A 20,094-nucleotide genomic window follows, 5' to 3' on the forward strand; every position below is an offset into this window, starting at 1 on the left:
AAAACTTTTAGTAAACTTTTAAAAATATCTGGAAATCTGCTCTATAAAAGAAGATTTTAAAAATTATACATGAAAACAGTGCCTTGGGTTTGGTTCCAATATCCATTGCTACAAAATGTAGTAGGAAGAGAAGAAAGCTAGGATGAAAGAGAGAAAGCATTTTCAAATAGCAAAATGGGTATGTAATTTTTTCTGTTTCTTCACCTGTGCTGGTTGTAGCCAGCTGCTGACCACAGCCTGCTTGGTTGATGTATCATGAACAGCACAAAGCTAACACAGACAGCATTAGGACTTCTGGATTACAACAGGTGAGTGAAATCCTGTCCTGTGCCACCCTCTTGATACAGCCTAAAAGCTTCTTCAGTGTTGTCTTGCTAACACTTATTGCCAGCTGATCCTTTTCTTGCTGCTGTAAGATGGGAAAGACCTTTTAGTCTATGAAGGCTGAGGTACCCATACTAGGTGACCAGCATGTATCTGTGCTGCAGCTTCCTCAGCAGCCAGAACTATCTTCACCCTTTACAATGTCATCTGCTGTGTGCTTTTGGAAAAGATGGGGATAAAAAACCCAACATTTGGGCTTCCGCTATTGATACCCAACCAGTCATCAGGAGATCTAATTTGCAGATAGTTACAGAAATACTCTCTTTTTCCAGTGCGACTAAACTATTAGGCAAAGGAATTCAGAATTAAAATCTCTGCTATAGATAGTAGCTGGATTCTAGAAGTTGAGCAGAGGGTTTTCAGGCACAAGCATAAGTTTTGATTTGCATTCAGTTTGTGTGGGTAGTCTGACCCTTTTCCAGTTTAACTGGATATTGTGTTTCTGGAGGCATTACAGGAATTTTATTTTTTTTTCTTGTGCAGGACTTCATGTTTCCACTGATGAACAGTCTTTACCATTATTTGTACTCCATTCTGCTTAAAGAGATGGGTTTAGTTATATTTAAACTGTATGTTGAGTATACAGGACAAATGTAAATGGATTCAGGTCTAATAATATTTACAAATATTTGTAACTAACAATAATGACTTCATATCCTTGTGCAAGATGTTATGTGTGAGATTAGATACAAGCCCAAACCAGCAATCAAACCAGTTCCATAAAATCTTTTAATAAAAAGAAATTTTAATTAAAATGTGCAGAAAAGTATAGAATACAAGTGGAAAATAATCTCTTCCCTATTAACGACTAGTATAAATCAAAAGATGTCTTAACAGTTATAAATTGCAACATTCTCTCCAGTTTTATGTGAAAAATATCACAGTTAATGCAGAGCATTATGAATGTTAATTAATCATGTATTAATCTTTTATTAATAATATTTTTATTAATCTCTATTAATCAGGTATTAATCTTTCCTCATCTTTTCCTTCCTTTGTTGCAAAGACAAAAAAAAATTTCCTCATGTTTCCAGATTTATTAAAGAAGGCACTGAGACATTTAATTACCCCCAAACCCCAATTTTGTTAGACTATTTAATGAGGTCATAACTTTGACAATAACATTTCACTATTTAATAAAGAGGACTACATTCAAACTGCCCTATGACAAATAGGCCTAATTGAGTTTGTTTGATTATTCAGCTGATATCTGTTGTTAAATGATGAGCAGGAGCTATGGAAGTGTTTGCAAACTGACTTTAGGTCACAGAATCATAGAGTGGACTGAGAAGGGACCTTAAAGACCATCCAGTTCCAGTCCCCCTAAATCAGGTCCACTAAATCATGTTGCTCAAAGCTCCATCTAGCCTGGCTTATTTTAATTCTATGGTTATTTAATTCTGTAGTTGTAGTTCTGTGTTACCCTTCCAAGAAGAGACTGGGATTTATTTGACTTGGAAGGGACAGTTTGAAAACACAGAGGTAAACAGAAGGATTTGAGGGTGGAAGAGTGGCTATTTTGTCCAGCTCGCAGCATGGTGAGAAGCATCCTGTTAACTCTGCAGCTATAAGAAAAGTGAAAAATAAACTCAGTGGACATGTTGTTGAGTATGAAAACAAGTACTTTAAAATTCTTTCTTTTTCCATTTGGCATCTGAATGTAGGGAAAGAACTCCACTACTTTGGCTGCAGTCATTTCTAGATAATGTGATTTTTATTCAGAATCCAGAGTAGAGGAAAACATCCTAAAGACCTATTGGAGGTGGGTGTAACAAAAATGGATTTGGGTTCAGTTGCCACATTTCTGTCACATGCAAAGTCAATAGCCACTTCTGTTTTGTAGTTTCTAGCCACCAAGCATCATCAGGATTCCTCCTTTTGACTTTACTCAAAAATCTGCTATACAGACCTTAGGTCCTTACATGGCCTCTACATTAGGATTTCTGATAGGATTTTTGATCCTGTCTGTGACCTCTACACTGAGAGTGATTTATTCTTCCTATTGCAGAGGAACATTAATATGATGCATTCTTTGGTAGGTTTATGATTTCTGAGCTTATGGACTTGGGCATGTAAAGAAAATTATTTGTGGCTGTGAAAATCAAAATATGTACAGTGGGATATAGAAAATACAGCCTCTGTTCAATGACATCATGTATTACAGCAGAGTCCTACCTAGAAAGGTGTGTTTTTAAAAATAACATCATGGCAGTGGGTTGTTTTTTTTTTTTTGATATTGAATTTTTGTTATGATTTATGCAATAAAGAATGCATATCTGAAAATAAAGAAAGGTGTTGTTCATAACAAAATTTACTTAATGATACTTTTTCCTTTTACCTTTCAAGCCTTTTTGGGAGGGCACGTAGATATATAGAGGCAAAGGAAGGCATTGTGATCTGCAGTGAAGTGATAATCTTTCAAGCCACTTTGCATACTGCTTTTATAAAAGCACATAAACTTACAGACATAGCAATGTATTTCCTAAATTCAAAAATGAGGGCACAGATAAATCTTAAATTGTTATGAACAAAATGTTTCTTAGCTTATAGAAACCAAAAATATATTTATGACAGACTCATAGAATGGTTTGGGTTGAAAGGGACCTTAAAGACCATCTCATTCCAGCCCCTCTGCAAAACCTATCCTCTGTCCGTTCAAAGCCTCTACCTTGGTTCTATGACAAGCCCTTGTCAAACTCACGTCAGTTTCTGAAAAGAAGACTCATTTTTTTAATATTGCTGGTGTGTTTGAGGTTAGAGAATCTATGTTTTGCTCATTCTAGTTAGAAGGAAGCTCAATCCCTCTTCAGGACCCTTTTCCTAAGGAGCTGGAGCCTTGACATGACTACATCCCAGTCTGCATAGGCACCTTCCAGGTGACGTGTCACTTTTGAACAGGATGGGTAGCCTTGGCGACCATGGAGCACACGCCAGTTATCAAATGTGAGTATGTCTCCTATAAAGAGATTGCACAAAGGTCAGTAGTTGGAATGTTAGAGTTGATTCCTTCAAAAAAACAGAGAGGTCACATCAAGAGTTAGTGAGCAATAATTTTAAGTAGCCCAGCTGGACATACACAGCAACAACACAGTAATTTTCTCAATTTTAACTTTCTCAACCAGAGAGGCCAGTTCCCTTTTGAAACCTCTTTCATCTCTTGTATAATTAGGAGTTAAAAAGCAGGGTGGTAGAGGAGTCCATACTGAGAAAATCAAGCCTTAAGGAGAATGCAAATACATAGAGGTGAAATAAATAAAATGTGTGAAAACCACTAGGATACATTTTATTTGACCAGTCTAGTACTAGTTGTACCATACACATATATACAATACCTGTTAAGAGAATTTCATGAGAACAAAGTCAAAACACTGAAAGTTAGGAAATTGCATAATTAATGCTAGAATACAAATTTAATTTTTCTCCCTTGTGTGTCACCATTATGCTAAATCTTGAATTAAATAAACTCACAGTCTTTCTTATTTTCTTCTCATTCCCCCTACCACCAATTGCGTTAATCAACAAAATGGATGCCACTAATGTAATGTAAGGGGCTTTGTTTTTCTATTAATGTGGTTTTACACATTATTTTATTGTGTGTTTCCAATGGAGAGAGATTAACTTCCTCACAGACATTTCAGACACAAGTACCATAGTATATGAGTGTCTATATGATACTTTTATCCCCAATCGTCTTGTTCTGTTTATACCTGAATAATAAGTTTTGCACCTTTAAGACTTTTTCCAGAGAGTGAAAAAGAGAAAAAAGAATCACACAGTTTGTTTTCAGACACTGCACTTACTCCTCCACATTCCTGCTCCTGGACTGTGTTGTCTGCGGATAGACAGCAGGACAGAGCTTTCCCTTACTTTTAGTTAGTTTAACTAGCTGAGGCAAAGAAGTTCCCTAGACCGTAGATTTTTTTTTCCTTTCCCTTTTCTTAGACCTGTTTGAACCTGCTCTAGACTGAACACCCAGAGGAGCACCGGCAGCTCCACCTAGCCTGCGGCATCTCCAGCACCAGAGAGACTGATAGAAGACTGAGTGAGTTGAACTGCAACCTGGGGAGGGGACTTTCTGAGTTTGTCATCTCTTTTAGAACAGTAAAGAATTTTATTGTTTAATACTGTTTAAGTTTTATTGTTTAATAAACAGTTTTTTTCCACTTTTCTCCAAAGAAGTGTTTTCTCCCAGACCGGTTGTGGGGAGGGGCCGATTAAATCTGCTTTCCTAGAAAAGCCCCTTAGAGAGTACTCTCCCAAATTTGCCCTGAACCAGGACAAATACAATGAGGCAGTCAGATATAAAGATGAATGTACTTTTGTAATATCTCTTGAGAGATTCAAATATATATTTTAATGCTGAAGAATAAAAGAACAGAGATTAAGGCCACACATGATATCCCACATAGGATTGCCAATCTATGGTGCTATTGACACATCAGTTTCCAATATGCTACGTAGCATAAAATGCTGTTTTGTATTTAGTTTAGAGATACATTTGACTAATCTATAGGTAGACTATTCCTCCCTGCCACTTTTTTCTTCTTTATAGTGTAACAATGGCAAGAGAAATCTATGAGATGAATGCAAGAAAGCAGTACGAAATAAAATAGAATATTGAAAAAGTTGAAGTTCCTCTCAGTACTAGTGCTAGCAGTGTTCAAGTATTTTGACTGTCAGGAAAAACATGTGGAAAATTGTTGTGAGGAGAAGCAACTTACTGACCTGGTTTCATCTTGAAAGTAAACCTGTGTTCTGCGCTGTTCAATAAATCATTAAATTCCTTTAGAGCTGCATAAAATGGCCTCACTTTTTCAGCTGGTATATCAAACACCGTGTCTCTTGTTGCATTATTATAATTGATGCGAATTGCTTGGCCTCTGGAATCCGTGCTATAAAACAAAGAAAAGGGGGAAAAGAGGAAATTAAAAAAGAAAAAGGAATGTTGTTACTGTTGTTACTGTTACTTGTACTGTTTCTGTTGTTACTGAAACAGTTCAAGATGATTAAACAATAACTGAATTCTCCTACTGGAATATCCACATGTTTCTATACTAAAATTCAGACTGATATTGGATTGGATTTTGCTAACACTCTTTAATTGTAAACTTTTTAAAATAAATAATAAACTTTTTTTAAATCATAAAAGAATATGAACATTTTAATTTCATCTTCTGACGGTATATAATTCTTAATCTAAATGTTTCAAATCATGGCCTCCTCTTGGCATGATATGTACATATACATTGGCTGGCATTTGGCTGTTTGCTAGCCTGTGCCTTTGCCTAGGAGTTGATCTAATTACCACCACTTCTTGTTTGTGTGTGGAAAAACCTAGTAAGTAGCACAATGCACAGAACAAATCATGCATTTCCCCCAAAAAAGACTAAAGATCCCAACCAACCAAGCAAAAATCTCCACCCAAACCTAGAACTACAGACCACGTTAAACCACAAGGTGGCAGGAGCAGACCTTTTCCTACCAACACATCATCCACCAGATGACAGAGATTTTCTTTTTTGGTGTAGTTGAAACTACTCACTCTATAATCCTTTGTTTACAGTGCACAGCAAAATCACAGTAATCCACCCCAACATCAGCATAGTCTACTGCTGTAGAGGACAGGATCTGGTATGCCTCAGGATTTTGTTTCTTCAGCTTGTTGGATACATGAAATCCATCTACAACTTCACTCTCACCTCCTGCAGCTGTTTGTTTTATACAATGAAGAAACTGAACCTGGAATGAATTAACAGCTCTTTTAAAAAATAATTGGCTTGCATATTTAACATCTTATTAGTATCAGTTCTCTCACATCTGTGGTTCTTTTATTCTGGTTGTTTGTTTTTTTTCCCAGTGACAGACTGAGCTCTCATTTACTGCAGCTTCACAACACTCTGCCACCAGTATCACAAAGCCAGAAAATTAAAATAGCGTGTTCATAAATCCATCCCATTGGGATATCTTCTAATGCTTGCAACCTGTGAGTCAGTGGCAAAAAGGTCTTGCTTCTCTCTTTTGAGTCCCTCCTTCTTTCCAGTTCTCTGGAATGATGTGAGTTATGTGGATTATACTTTGATATGACAGGAACCAGGTGAAATCATCTTTTCCCTGGTTGTTCAGTTTTACAGAAAGGCCCTAATTTTTTTGTCTGTTATGAAAGAGCGAACAAGTATTTATCTTGTACCAATTCACAAAAACCAGACTATACCATCTTAATTTCTTTCTCTGTTCCCCTCCTGAGCTGAAGAGATGAATCCTAAAATGTCCCAACCAGACTATGGCATTTAGACACCTAACTTTTGTGAAATAATGAGAACAGTACTCACAGCATATAAAGGACCCGAAAGTTTTCTCCTATGGCAATATTTTCAAAACTTTGTGAATTTATTTTAAAAATTATGGGATATGTGGGAGACATGCTGAATTTATATCATACTGTATAAACTGCATGCCATGTGTAAATAGATCAGCATAATGCAGATTAATATATCAATATTTTTACATTGCTCTTTTAAGACAAAATTCAGAGCCACTGATCACTAACCATATTTCACACTACAGGAACATTTCCCTTTCCCCTTTTGTGGAGTGAAAAAGTCAGTAAATTCAACTTACCCCGGGTGGATGCTGCAGAACAGGATAATCAGTGTGCAAGCAGAGTCTCTCAGTTGTGTATGCTACATTGTTAGCATCTGCTTTGTCTTGCACTTGCCAAGTCGGTCTTTATAATGAAAGGAAAAAGAGAAAACATGTAAGAACATCCAACATGCCAGACAGTACACACTGAAACTGTGAAATCACAGTACAACAGTCACTTCAACTTTGGACATGAAAATATTGTAACATTATAAGGAAATAAGGATTTAGCAGCATCCTTCCACCCCAAGAGAGGCTTATTTCAGCAGTCCTAGATAAAACTTCAGTGTCTCAAGGGACATCTGGCATCAGGGCAGTACCTAGAAGAAGGATGGCTTTCCAGCGTTGGCAAAGGCCAGCTGAAGACACTAACCAAGAGGCTTCTGCCAGCAGAAATCATCCTAGTAATGATGCTTCAGAAATAAGTGAGTAGAAGTTGGCCCATTTCTTTTTATCAATCTTTCACTTTCCCTCTGCCACATGGAGCACATTATCAGTGAAATTCAGAACTTGTAAAGGCCGTGTAATTTTCTCCAGAAGTTATTTTTAAGGCTTCATAATATTAGAAAATATAGAGTATCCTTTACAGGTGGATCTTCCCTGTAAGTTGAAAATTTGCTTCTGGAGAAAAATGTCTTGATGAAAGACTTTGGAACTTCTTCCCTTTCTATGACATTCTTTTTGAGAACTAGCTCTGTTTACTTTATTGCATAGTTTCTCGCTTGGAATTTGGTGCAATTCAGTAAAAAGTTTTCTGACGTCTGCAATGAATAAAGTAAGTCACAGCTATATGGCAATGACATGAATGCCTCATGTTGCTGCACACACAAAATGGGTTTTGAGTGACACACCATGCAGGAGAATCTGAGACCCAGGACCACAGGTTTTGTTTACACAATGTTCACATGATTGAAGACAGTCCTCAGCAGATGCATGTTATAGATCCAGATGTTTGTCTGGAAAAGTGTAATTTACCATACAGAGATGATAAAATTGCATGCGCATAAGTGACCAAAAAGAAATTGTGAAACTCATTTTCCCTTGTAGAATACTATAGACAAAATATGTTCCAGATGGTGTCTGCCTAGTTTTGCTTCTTAATAACAGTTTTAAAAGAAAATAGGCTAAAGAATATGGAGATAAAATTATTTATATATAGTATATAAATACTTTTGCTCTAGCAGTGGCATTTAGTATAGAAATTATGCAAAATGCTAAAATTAGATTTCTGCAATTTCCAGAGGGAAAACCCTCTTGAGTATCTGCAAATGTGTTTAACTGCCTAGGAGAAATAGTTTTTATTATTTGGTATGGCACATATTCATCAGTACATTACTTGAGAAACAGCACATATTCATCATCACATAACCTCAGTACTCAAGTATGACAATTTCAACCACACTTCCACTGTCTGACAGCCAAAAAATAGCCCCTTTATATAATTCCTGTAATTAGTGCAGAAGACAGCTAGATTTGCTCCATCTCATTTCATAGGCTGCAGTGTCACTTGATGGTTCTAAAACAATTTAACACATTTTAATTGCCTTTTTTATATAAACATATAAAATTGCTGGAGTGATAACACTTATAGAAGCATCAGAAACTTTTGTAAAAGCAGTCATTGCTTTTGTATTGTCAGGATTTGCAAGGGAAGCTTTCCTTCCACATAGTGAGCTTTGGTCAAAGCCCAAGCTACTGACTTGAAGTCAAAGAGGCGAATGGAGAGTGCAGCATTGAATATGGGGAAAAAATCAACCTCACTTTGTCTAAGTCTCAACTGAGCTGAAGCATCAACTTGGCCATGTTGGGGGTACAGGTAGTAAGGGTACGTCAGAGGACTCTGGGACCCTAAGGAGAGCAAAGTGGGTTGGAATGGTTTGTGGTTTAATAACTTGGGTCAGATTTCAAAGCCCATTGTTCAGACTGTTTGATAGAGGAGGAAGATTGGCACCAAGCAGGTGTATAGCGAAGTTTTTGCATTATATAGCAACATGGGTTCAGTCTTTATCAGTAGAAAACCAGGCTGTCCTTCACCTCCTTAGTCCTGCCAAAGTGCAGCACTAGGAACTGAAGCCACATTTGAATCGTTTGGTCTTACACTTCATTAAAAGTCTATGTCTTATACATATGAGATTTGGGACACGTGTCCTTCTCTTGCTGCTGAAGACCTCCAGGTGACACTGATGGATTGGCTGTTTCCATGGCAGTGCTGGAGCCCCGAAGGAAGGCCTTCACATCACACCAAGCACTGGAAAAGGCTTCAGAAAAGGAGGAGGAACACAAGGTCTAGGGTGTGAGAAGCTGGAGAAACAAATTGCGGTATGACTGGAGACTTCATTAATGCAGTTGGGTCTCCATAATGGAAAGAAAAAGGTTAATTTAAAAATGTGGAAACTCTTAATGTTGTTATATGGCTGATATAGAGAATGTTTCTACTTTTTACAGTAATGACATTTTAGGGAGGTCACACCAAGCAGACATCTAGACAAGAAGAAAGGCTTTTTCTTTCATGTGTTAGAATTGTATTCATTGCTGTTACATTTCAGTATAAAATTCAGGGTTCTGTTGAGGTAATATTTAATTTGGCAAGTTTGCCAACTCCAAGTTTATCCTTTTATTTATCATATTTTGTAGGCCATGTATTTGGCTCCCAGTAAAACACCAGAGAAACAATAACCCAGAGTTATTATTTTACTACAGTTGTAAAAGCCACCTCAGAACTGGATGCCAGTAAGAACTGAACTTCTGTTTCAGAGATGAAAATTATAGTAAGTAATAATTTACTATTTACCAGCTACAAACATTTCTTCTTAGTTAGATGGAGGTCACTGATTCAGCTTAGCAAGATGTGAGTTGCCACCATGGTTTGTCTGTTCGTTTAGTAGGTGCTTGCAGAGGTAGAACTTCAATTTGCAAGTTCTTGGCATCAAAAGGATAATTTACAAATACCTGCTTGTGCTCCTTCAAGATGAACTCTGCTTGTTGGGATTGGCTATGGCTTTCCAGAGCATACTCTACTGAAAGCAGGAAAATGGGTACTCAGCCCATCGTCTTGGTGATGTGGGCTACGATACCATCACTTAAGTCTTACCTATAGCCATGATTTAAAATCAGGCTAAGGAAAAGTTTCAGAACAGATAACTTCCTCTGTTCAGAATGGGACTGGATTAGGGATTTCTGGTTTTGTTTCATGGCATAGACAAGTAAGTCTATCTCACTGTTACCCTATATTCAACAACATTTGTTTTCAGGCACTCTTCCTTCTCTCAGCAGTTAATGTTATTTCTGCCCTTCTCTACATACCCTACCTGTAACAGCAAAGCAATTCTCTTTTACAGTATATGAATTTGATGCCACATTTTCTAATATATAGAGTAAAAACCATACACTTTGCTTTAAGATATAAATCCTCAAAAGAGATATAACAAGCTTAGATGAAGAACATTAGAGGTGATTACAACACTGGGAAAACAAAGATTTTATAAAACAAACTGACCCATAAAATGTGAGACGCAGGAACCCAATCCTGCGGCCAAGTCTAATCAATTCTCCCTGCCTTGTAGCAGCTCCTGTCAGTAGAACAATTCCTACTTTCTTTAGGGTGCACAACCACCTGTATGCACTTTCATCATTGTACATGATCTCTTCAAAAGGTGTTTTGGGAAGTTGAAGGTCTGAGCCCCAGTACTGATGTTCTGAAAGGGAAGAAATAAAGAAACAAGTTTTTAGCTGTTTTAGTATCAAAACTCTTCAGTTTACTGGCTTGTATGCATAAACTGTCCTGGTTCAGGGCAAATTTGGGAGAGAACCCCCAAAGGGCTCCTCTAGGAGATCGGATTCTATCGCCCCTCCCCCAACCGGTCCGGAAGAAAATACCTCCTTGGAGAAAAGTGGAAAAAAACTGTTTATTAAACAAGAAAACATAAACAATATTAAACAATAAAACCCCTTGCTGCTCTAAAAGAGATGACAAACCTAGACAGTCTCTTCTCCAGAGTCTAGTTCAGCTCACTCAATCCCTTATCAGTCCCTCCGGCACTGGAAATGCCGTGGCCCAAGCCCCGGCCTGGTGGCCACCAATGCGAGCTGCTGGTGCTCTTATGGTTGTTCAGTCTGGAACAGGTGTGAACAGGTTCAAAGAAATGGAAAAAAGGAAAAAAAACACAGTCCAGGGAACTTCTTTGCCTCAGCTAGCTAAACTAACTAAAAGCAAAAAAAAGAGAGCCCTGTCCCGCCATCTGTTCAACTGCAGACAACGCAGTCCAGGAGCAGGAATGTGGAGGAGAGTTCAGTGTCTGTAAACAAACTGCGTGCCTCCTCTCTCCCCCTCAATCCTTGGAGCAAGTCTTAAAGGTGCAAAACTTACTATTCAGCATAAACAGAACAAGACAATTGGGGATAAAAGCACCATATAGTCAACCTAGGACACAAACATATATACATGTTCAAAGATAGGGCTCAGTAATGGGTAAAAAGGACAAAAATGCTAATTCTTACTTTTTTTGTTTTGCATAAAGTTAGCATTGATTCTAGTTTTTTGCAAAACTTGAAACATTACTGGTTTAAGTCAAGCATTCTCTTAAATATTGAATCAGGGCTTTTATTCTTACAGTAAAGACATATTTGTTTTTCCTTGCTATTATATATTTAATCTGAAGCTGCTATTCTTAGAAGAGTGTACTATGAAGCATGAAAAGATTTTATCTAGAATAATTGTTTTGTTTAAATCACAATTACCTTACTTGGTGTTTTAGCTAATATTCATCAGTCACAATCATCAGTCCAATCATCAGTCACAGAGATCACACACTAGAAATGAAACCACATAAACATTTGTAAAATTATGCAGGTGGCATCACTTAAGAAACACCTGCATCTGTATTTATTCCCACATCTCTTCGATGGACTGGACAAATAAAAACTACAAATTCCAAGGAGCTTTCAGAATTAAAATCTCAATTCTGAAAAGGGCAATTTTACATGGTGACTGAAGGACATACTATAGTTCAAACAACTGTGAAGGCCAGGTTTGGGCTACTTTTTTACCTCTTTCTAGATATAGGTAGGAAGAACAAAATACAATGTGCTCTTAAAAAAAAGTTGAACTTAGACACTACAGAGTTAAAATATTTTTCAACCACTAGTGTTCTTCTTTCATCTGGCTAAGGCTACTTAGAGATGGTCCAAGAACCAGAACACACATGCCCATATATAAGCTATTCGCAAAGATGATCTTTTATGGTCTACACGTGTTTCAAAGCAGCAGCATTATGATTCAACAAGCTCTTGAATTTTGTAACATGTTCACAAAATAAAAAAGTGCAAATCTTGAGGAGACATATAATTTCACATCATTAAATTCCTTTTTGATACCACTCCATGGTCAGTTACTCACTGCTCCACTGCGTTTAGCTTAACATACATCTTTTCACATGTTTGAAAGATGGTGAAAAAATAAAATATGAATGTTTTCCCTTTACTATATTATAAGTTAAGAAATTAAATAGACTTATGTATGTTGTATATTGTATAAGTATGCTAAGAATACCCTTTGAAATACAGAGCAGGTGAATAATAATGTGAAAACTAACAGAAGATTTTAAGTTTAATCTTTTCCATCCTAGTTTTCTTACTGACTTGTTAATAAATATTTTCCTAATTTTCCAGAAACAAAAAGTAGAATTTGAAGGAATATATCAACAGATTTTTCTTCATTTTGGGAAATAAATACATGCACCTAAATAAATAATAAATAGCTGCACCTATTGAACTGCAGCTCCAGGAGTCCCAGGCTTCCAAGGGCACATGGACTGTAGTGTGCTCTTGTTCAAGTTCCCAACTGCTCTTGCTAGAAGTTTCACCTGATATGGGATGATCCTTTTGCAGCAGGGCGTGGCCTGTGGTGTTGGGTCTTGCAGTAGGTTTGGTTACAGACCTGGGCTTTGTCACAGCACTGCAGAACAGGACATGCTCAGCACAGCAGTCAGGGACTGTCTTGGATTCTGGCATGACAAATCTGTCAACCCCTGCAGCTGCCCTGTGGAACCACCACCCTCCATCCTCCATCCAAGCAGACCTGCAGCACTGGCGACTATCCTCTGGCCTCACATCCAAACAGCTGTGGAGCCAAAGGGAGGTGAAAGCTAAATTCAAATGTTTCTCATATCACTTGACTTGAAGAGAAATAATTTTTCTGGGAATTTAGCCTTTGCCAGACTCTGAAATGTATTTGGGAATAATACCATAACATTGCTGGCTGACTGAAGAGATATTTAACCTCTACGGTACTGCTACAAGGTGAAAATTGCAAAGTGTCAAGGAAACTGAACTCTTCACTGATACTCCCAAAACAGTTTACTAAAACTGAAGAGCTTTTTTTCCTTTAATGTTTCACCACTTGCATTTTAAAAGCACCAACAAACAGAAATAGTTGCCAAACACCACCAAAACAAAAAACTAGAGATTAAATACCGTTCAGTCCTGCCGTGCAAGGCCATAAACACTTTTCCTCAAAGTTTCACTTTTCTCATATAAATTTCTTTCCAGTGACAAGTGTAGCCAGCATCCTTAAAGGTTTAGGTTTGTCTCTCTTTTTTAAGGTGCAAGCTGGTACACAAATGCATATGAATCCTCCCTCAAATTTCAGAGAAGACAGGCTTCAAGTTTCCAGACCTTCAGTGACATGCTGATGCAGTCAAGAGCCTGCCCTTTGAGTTATTGCAGGAGCAGCCTTTTCCCCTTCACATTTGCCAGTGTACTCCGTAATGACACCATGGTAAATACACCAGAAGTTGAAACCTTGCATATAGCTCCAAGTGGTAATATGAATGTCACGGCACCATTTAATACTAAATATCCCAAAGAAAATGATTAATTTTAGCACAGAATTTCCTGCAGACTTTTTAATTTTTATGGTTTACATATTAGTAATCGTGTGGTTTTTTTTTTTTTCAGAGAGCTCTTAGAGTTTAATTTAAATACACTAGTGACAATTTTGACCCTTCTAGTAGCTGCAAGAGTTCTGAGGTCTAATTTTTAACACTTATGTCTGATATAAACATGAACTGCTTTTAAACAATTCATATTTATATGAAAAACAGTGAAGGAATTCTCCCGACTGGTCCAAGAGAGCATCACAGCCTGGTGAGCACAACAGCAATAGGTGAGAGACAAGTCATAGGTCTATACTAAAAGAAGCAGCATTTATACCTTGGCTCCAGATGAAAATACTCTATATTTTACAAATTGTAAATGTCCAATATTTACAAATTGACAGATTGCCAGGTCCACAATTAATTGGAAAAGGGACAGGACAGCAAAACTCAGAGAATGGAAAAAAGATCTTGTGGTATGCAGATAGTTACATTCTTACATTTAAAAGTGTTTTTTAAAAAGACTGCCTGAAAGTCTTAGAAAACTGTATGCTTCCCATGGCATGTTATCCTTCCACATACCAAACAACAGGAACTTTGGAACTTTCTACCCATCTTTGTGCACAAAATCTCTTCAGCCTGAAAATCTATCAAGGAGCTGCACTGAACTGCACAGGGACTGTACTCTTTGGCAGTATTTCCTGGGGGTAACTGATCCCACTCAAGAGCTTCATTGTTTTATTGTGTCATCATAGAATGATTTCTTCCCACTGCTAAGGCAGTAAATACAGTTTCCATTGTACTATAGTAGAAGTATTAGAACATATGCTCTGAAAGCTGAAGGGGTAAGAAAGATAGGAATGAGTCATTATTGTCTGGACAGCCTTAGGTCTCACTTGCACAGCACAGCTGCAGTTGCCAAATTAAAAATCTTTATGTTTGCAAATCGCAGAATCAGCTAGGTTGGGAAAGACCTTTGTGATCATCAAATCCACCCCATGACCTAGCACCACCTTGTCAACTAAACCATGGCACTGAGTACCACATCCAGCCCTTCTTAAACATCTCCAGCATGGTGACTCCACCACCTCCCTGGGCCCCCCCACCCAATGCCCCATAACCCCTTCTGGGAAGAAATTCTTCCTGATGTCCAACCTGAACCTTCCTGGTGCATCTTTAATCTGTGTCCTCTTGTTCTGTCACTGGTTTTCTGGGAGCAGAGCCCCACCTTCACTGGGCTACAAGCTCCTTCCAGGGAGCTGTGGAGAGTGATGAGGTCACCCTGAGCCCCCTTTCCTCCAGGCTACACAGCTGAGCTGCTCTTCAGAGGAGTTATGTTCCAAGCCCTTGACCAGCCTTGCTGCCCTTCTCTGCACACACTCCAACATCTCAATGTCCTTCCTAAAGTGAGGGCCCAGAACTGGTCATAGCACTCAAGGTCCTGCCCAACCAGTGTCGAGCACAGGGAAACAATGATCTCCCTGCTCCTGCTGGCCACGCTTTTCCTGATCCAGGCCAGGAGCCATTGGCCTTCTCAGCCACCTGGCTACACTTCTGGCTCACATTCAGTCTGCCACCAGTCAGCACCCCCAGGTCCCTTTCTGCCTGGCTGATGTCCTGTCCCTCTGTCCCCAGCCTGTAGTGCTGCAGGGGTTGTGGTATTGATGAACCTCTCTTTGCTGGATTCAGCCCATCTATCCAACCTGTCCAGGTCCCTGTGCAAATGTAAATGAACAACTCATATGGGATAAAAACAAGTCTTATAGAATTATTTAGTATCTTTATGGATAATTTATATTATGACTACTAAAATCCCAGATCTATGTGCTTTTCAAAATGGAAAGTATTAAACTCTTTTGAAAGAATTAATGCCTCTTTCAATAATTTCAGAACAATAATTGGGGGGGGAAGAAAGGAAAAACAAAAATCCCATTTCTTGATCATAACAGGTTAGTCCCAACTACATTAGAGTTTGCATAAAGTGAGAAGATGCCCTTTGTTCAGTACCTGCAGATGGTGTGCATGCATCAACACTTGGAATTATCCAGCACTTACTAAACAACTTGGGACAATACTGATGAAATCTTCTTGAGTAATATAAGAAAATCTAGACACCACTGGAGTAAATTATTTCACCTAAAATTATTTTGCCTACAGCATGTATCTTAATGTTTGTTGAAAGCCAAGTGGTTTTTTGCTATATTGTGAGTTATATATATGGCAGCCAACTCATCATTAAGCCCTTATTAGTTATTACTTCAGGATAAATTCAAATGACCAGACTTCTAAAGTAAAAAACTACTTTTAACTTCATCTTCCTAAAATTATTATCTCTCAGGACCTAGCAGGGAAACTGAAAACAGCACTGATGCTGTTAGCATCCTGATTCAAACTTTTACAGAGCCGGATATAAACATTCAGTATCATACTATCACATTTTAAAGAATTATCATCATTTGAAAACTTTAAACTGCTGTTTAAACCTTAACCCAATCTAAGGTTAAAAATATTATGTACCACTACAGACTAGCTCTGCAGAATCTCCTCTTTCACCCAACAGGAAAAAATTATTGTGATGTTATCTAATTTCCACCCCCACCCCCCAAACCCCCCAGCCCCATCCTATTGTTGGAATGCCAGCACGTTGGAAAAAGAACCTCAGCACACACAATGGAGCTAGATACTGGATACTGGCTTACTCAGTGTCTCTCACAAGCACCCTCTACTACCCCCAGCATCTGAATTACAGACATGGTAAATTATTCCTGTGACATCTGCTGCTTAGAACTCCAGTAAACAGAAAGAAAAAAGAGCATCTTTGAGACACCACAGCTGTAGAAGTAGAATATGGTTCTTTGGCTGTTCTTTTGGACCATATTGTAAGCTGGGCTGAAATGAGCCTTGATATACACAAACAGCAGATTTTGATTTTGCATATTGCATGGATAGGATCTGGCAATGTTTTAAAAGAGAAATCTTGACATACTGCCATAGAGCTATTTATAGCCACTTCATCATGCACTGAAAATCTGACCAACTCTTCTTTTTGGGCTTGACACAATGTCTGACATCTACGTTTTTGAATCAGAAACCATGATGGAAAAACATTTTTTAAGAAAGCAGCACTAAAAGCAAATAACCGCTTGCGAAAGAAAAAAAAAAAAACAAACCCAGCCACAGCGGCAAATGTCAGCAGTGAAGGTTAACCTTTAGCTACAGCAATCTGGCAAGTTTCTATTTCTCTTTGTTGAATCAGCATGCAGGGCTGGCATTTCACAGCATTGTCTGTAACATCATACTGCTGGGCTATGGTTAGCTACTTAAGGGCATGTAATTTGCAGTGTGCACTCACCACAAGTATGTTCTAAACTTTCCAAAATATACAACGAAAAACAGATCCTAAGCAGCCAGCAAGCAAACTCACAGCTGTTTTTGCAACTGAAACCTGGGAAAAACTGCAAGAAGGTGTCAATCATAATGAGCCAGGGAGCTCATTATTATCATTGTCTCAGAGTATGAGGAAGGGATGAAGGGCATCACTAAAAAAAAAAAGCCAGTTAATTGGTGTAACGTTTATACACAATTTCTTCAGACCAACCATGTGAAACAGAATTTGAAAAAGCATTGCCCAAAGAATGAAACAGATCTTTGGTGTATATTTTTACCTGGATGGCTCCAATGGAGAAGAGCAGTGGCAAAGCAGAGAACTGGCTCCTAAAACATGCACTGTATTTAGATGCCAAAGGTAAGCACTGTGCAAATGCATGCACGTGAAGGCAAATCACAGCCAGTTAAGACTTCATAATAGGTGAAAAAGGTAGCACTACGTCTGAAATATTGAAATCTCAGTAATTAATACCTTTGCCCATTAACACAACCTGAGATCTAGATTATTTTGCCTGAGTATTAATTAAAGCAATTTACGTTGATCCCTTTGAAGTCTACAAAACATCCTGCTAGCTTTCATAGCATATTCATTTTCACAAATAAAATTCTTGCCATCTGAAAAATCAAGTCTAGTTTCCCTGAATGAGGTCTGTATCTTCACCATATTCACTCTAGAAGCGTGCTGAACTCTTCAAAATAATAAACATGACTTTATTTTTGCCAAAAGTAAAGTAGATAGAAACTTTTATATTACCAGGGGAAAAGAGATCCATTCTGAACTACGAAGAGTGTATTACAGCATCCACTGAAATGAATGGAGATATTTCTTATCTTTTAAACCAGTAATGTCCTATTTTAACAGATACTGTCTTAACACTGAACACAGATGCACGGCTTTCTGCAAGAGCAGATCTCACAGGAACACTGTCAAGAGCAATCGCAGGCATCCTGCAATCCCATCCTTTCACACCTCCATGCTCAGTCTGAAATGCTGTCAAAGTAATGATGAAATGCATCATGCCAAACCTCGTGGGTTTATAATTATCCACTTTAAAGGATAAGTGATTTGTACAGGGTAAATATTACAAAGACAGTTGTACAAAATACTTTCTTATCAAAAGACAGTCTACTACTAAAATATGCATGGGAAGCAAAGCAAACACAACCTGAACTTCAGCACTACACACTGCTAGGCTACAGTTACTTTTTAACAAGAAGGCCATGAAAAAGGGGAAAAAATATTTCAGTTGCAACTCCCTTGCAATTCCAAATAATCTTTCTTTTTAGAAAAATTTAAATAGTTTAAACAGCACTCATACACTTCCATAGTCACAGACCACTGGTGGTCCATGGCTCATTTATGAGACCTACTAACATTTTTTGGAAAGAGAAGGCTTTTAGGAAAGTAAGTGCAGCCCAATTAGTTGTATTTCTCTCAGGTATAGAAGGTTGAAGAGGGAAATGATAACCACGGGTCCCTGTCACACATGCACAGACTGGCACTGGGCAACAAGGACTGTTGCTACAGCTTCAGCTGGGTAGACCCAGTCCTCACACAGGCACCTCCAGCCAGGACAGTCAGTGTCAAACCCCTTGCATTTGTCACAAGCATGGCAGAGACGGATTTAATTCCTACCTGGTAAAAATAAATCTGCTCGCATTACAGCTCTGGCTTCTTCAGAGAAGCATCTTTTTTTCAACCACTCAGCTTCATATTCACTTGTGTGTTCATCAGGCCATGTAATAGAGATCTTTCAACATAAAGGAAAAGGTGAGTTTAGAAAAAAAATATTTGAAAAACATCATCTAGAACAACAAAATCCCTTAGAAACGGCAGAAATTGTAATACTTAGATCAATACTATCAGAGTTAAACTTTCCCTGAAGCATGATAGCAAACAAGTAATGAAAACCCAACTGAAACACCATTCAATTCTGACACTTTTTATAAATGTTCATTTTCATTTCAACTCATGACCTAATTTGCTGGTTTGTGTGGACTGTTTCCACTGTGGGAACTGTACTTAACAGAAAGAAAGGAATTGCAAAAACTGGCACATATCACTGGGGAGAGCACTTCACACCAGCTCAGAAGAGTGAAAATTTCTTGCAAAACTCTGACAGGTCGTGAGAAAACAAAAAGAACAAGACAGACAAGGACCTTTTGCTAGGAGAGAAATCCAGCACCTACTTTTGAAGTCATCCCTCTATCAAATGAATTTTTGTAGAAGTGTTTAAAATTTTTAAAAAGTCCTGAAAAAAAACATGGATAGAAAGCATATGGCTTTGCTTGTCATGAACTGAAAGAGCTCAGTCCAGCACAGACCCTCAGCTGAATTTTTAAGGTGGATGAATAGGTATCAATTCCCAATTCACATGACTGTGTTCATTCACATGATGGTAAAACACTATCAGTATAATTTTAGTATTAGTGCTGTGCTTTTATCAGTTTCTGAATATAAGTGGAAACAGACAATTCCCAATTTGCCTGATCAAATAATGAATTTACATTGCATTAATTTTGTCTACAATCAACTTGGGAACCCAGAATTCCTCACCAGAGACCCTTATCCTGTGGCCGAGGTACTCACACATGAGTCAGCTTCTGCAAACTGCCCCTGCAGCAAGGCTGCCCCATCTGACCCAAGGCTGACTGCTACATATTCAATGATTAAAACATCTTTAAGTATAAAACCAAGGAAATTTGTTTGCCAAAGGAGCCATGTACTGCTTTTAATAAAACATTTTTAAAAATCTAAATAATTTAATAGGATTTTTTATATCAGGAAAGATTGACATTCATGAGGAGGGCA

The 20,094-nt window shown here is 38.0% G+C and overlaps 1 protein-coding gene across 1 annotated transcript in view; it reads right to left on the reverse strand.

The window, feature by feature from the left end:
• Positions 1-1,095: 1,095 nt before the first annotated feature.
• BBOX1 (gamma-butyrobetaine hydroxylase 1) overlaps positions 1,096-20,094 on the reverse strand; it is a 19,970-nt gene continuing 971 nt past the window's right edge. The window contains exons 2-7 of the mRNA XM_018921892.3: positions 18,919-19,033; positions 10,520-10,718; positions 7,003-7,108; positions 5,927-6,123; positions 5,110-5,276; positions 1,096-3,340 (exon numbers count right to left, since the gene is read on the reverse strand). Of these exons, the coding sequence (XP_018777437.1) occupies positions 3,180-3,340; positions 5,110-5,276; positions 5,927-6,123; positions 7,003-7,108; positions 10,520-10,718; positions 18,919-19,033 (945 nt within the window). The 3' untranslated portion in view covers positions 1,096-3,179. The remainder of the gene's footprint in view (positions 3,341-5,109; positions 5,277-5,926; positions 6,124-7,002; positions 7,109-10,519; positions 10,719-18,918; positions 19,034-20,094) is intronic.

This window comes from Serinus canaria, chromosome 5, assembly GCF_022539315.1.
Source record: "Serinus canaria isolate serCan28SL12 chromosome 5, serCan2020, whole genome shotgun sequence".
Classification (NCBI taxonomy): domain Eukaryota; kingdom Metazoa; phylum Chordata; class Aves; order Passeriformes; family Fringillidae; genus Serinus; species Serinus canaria.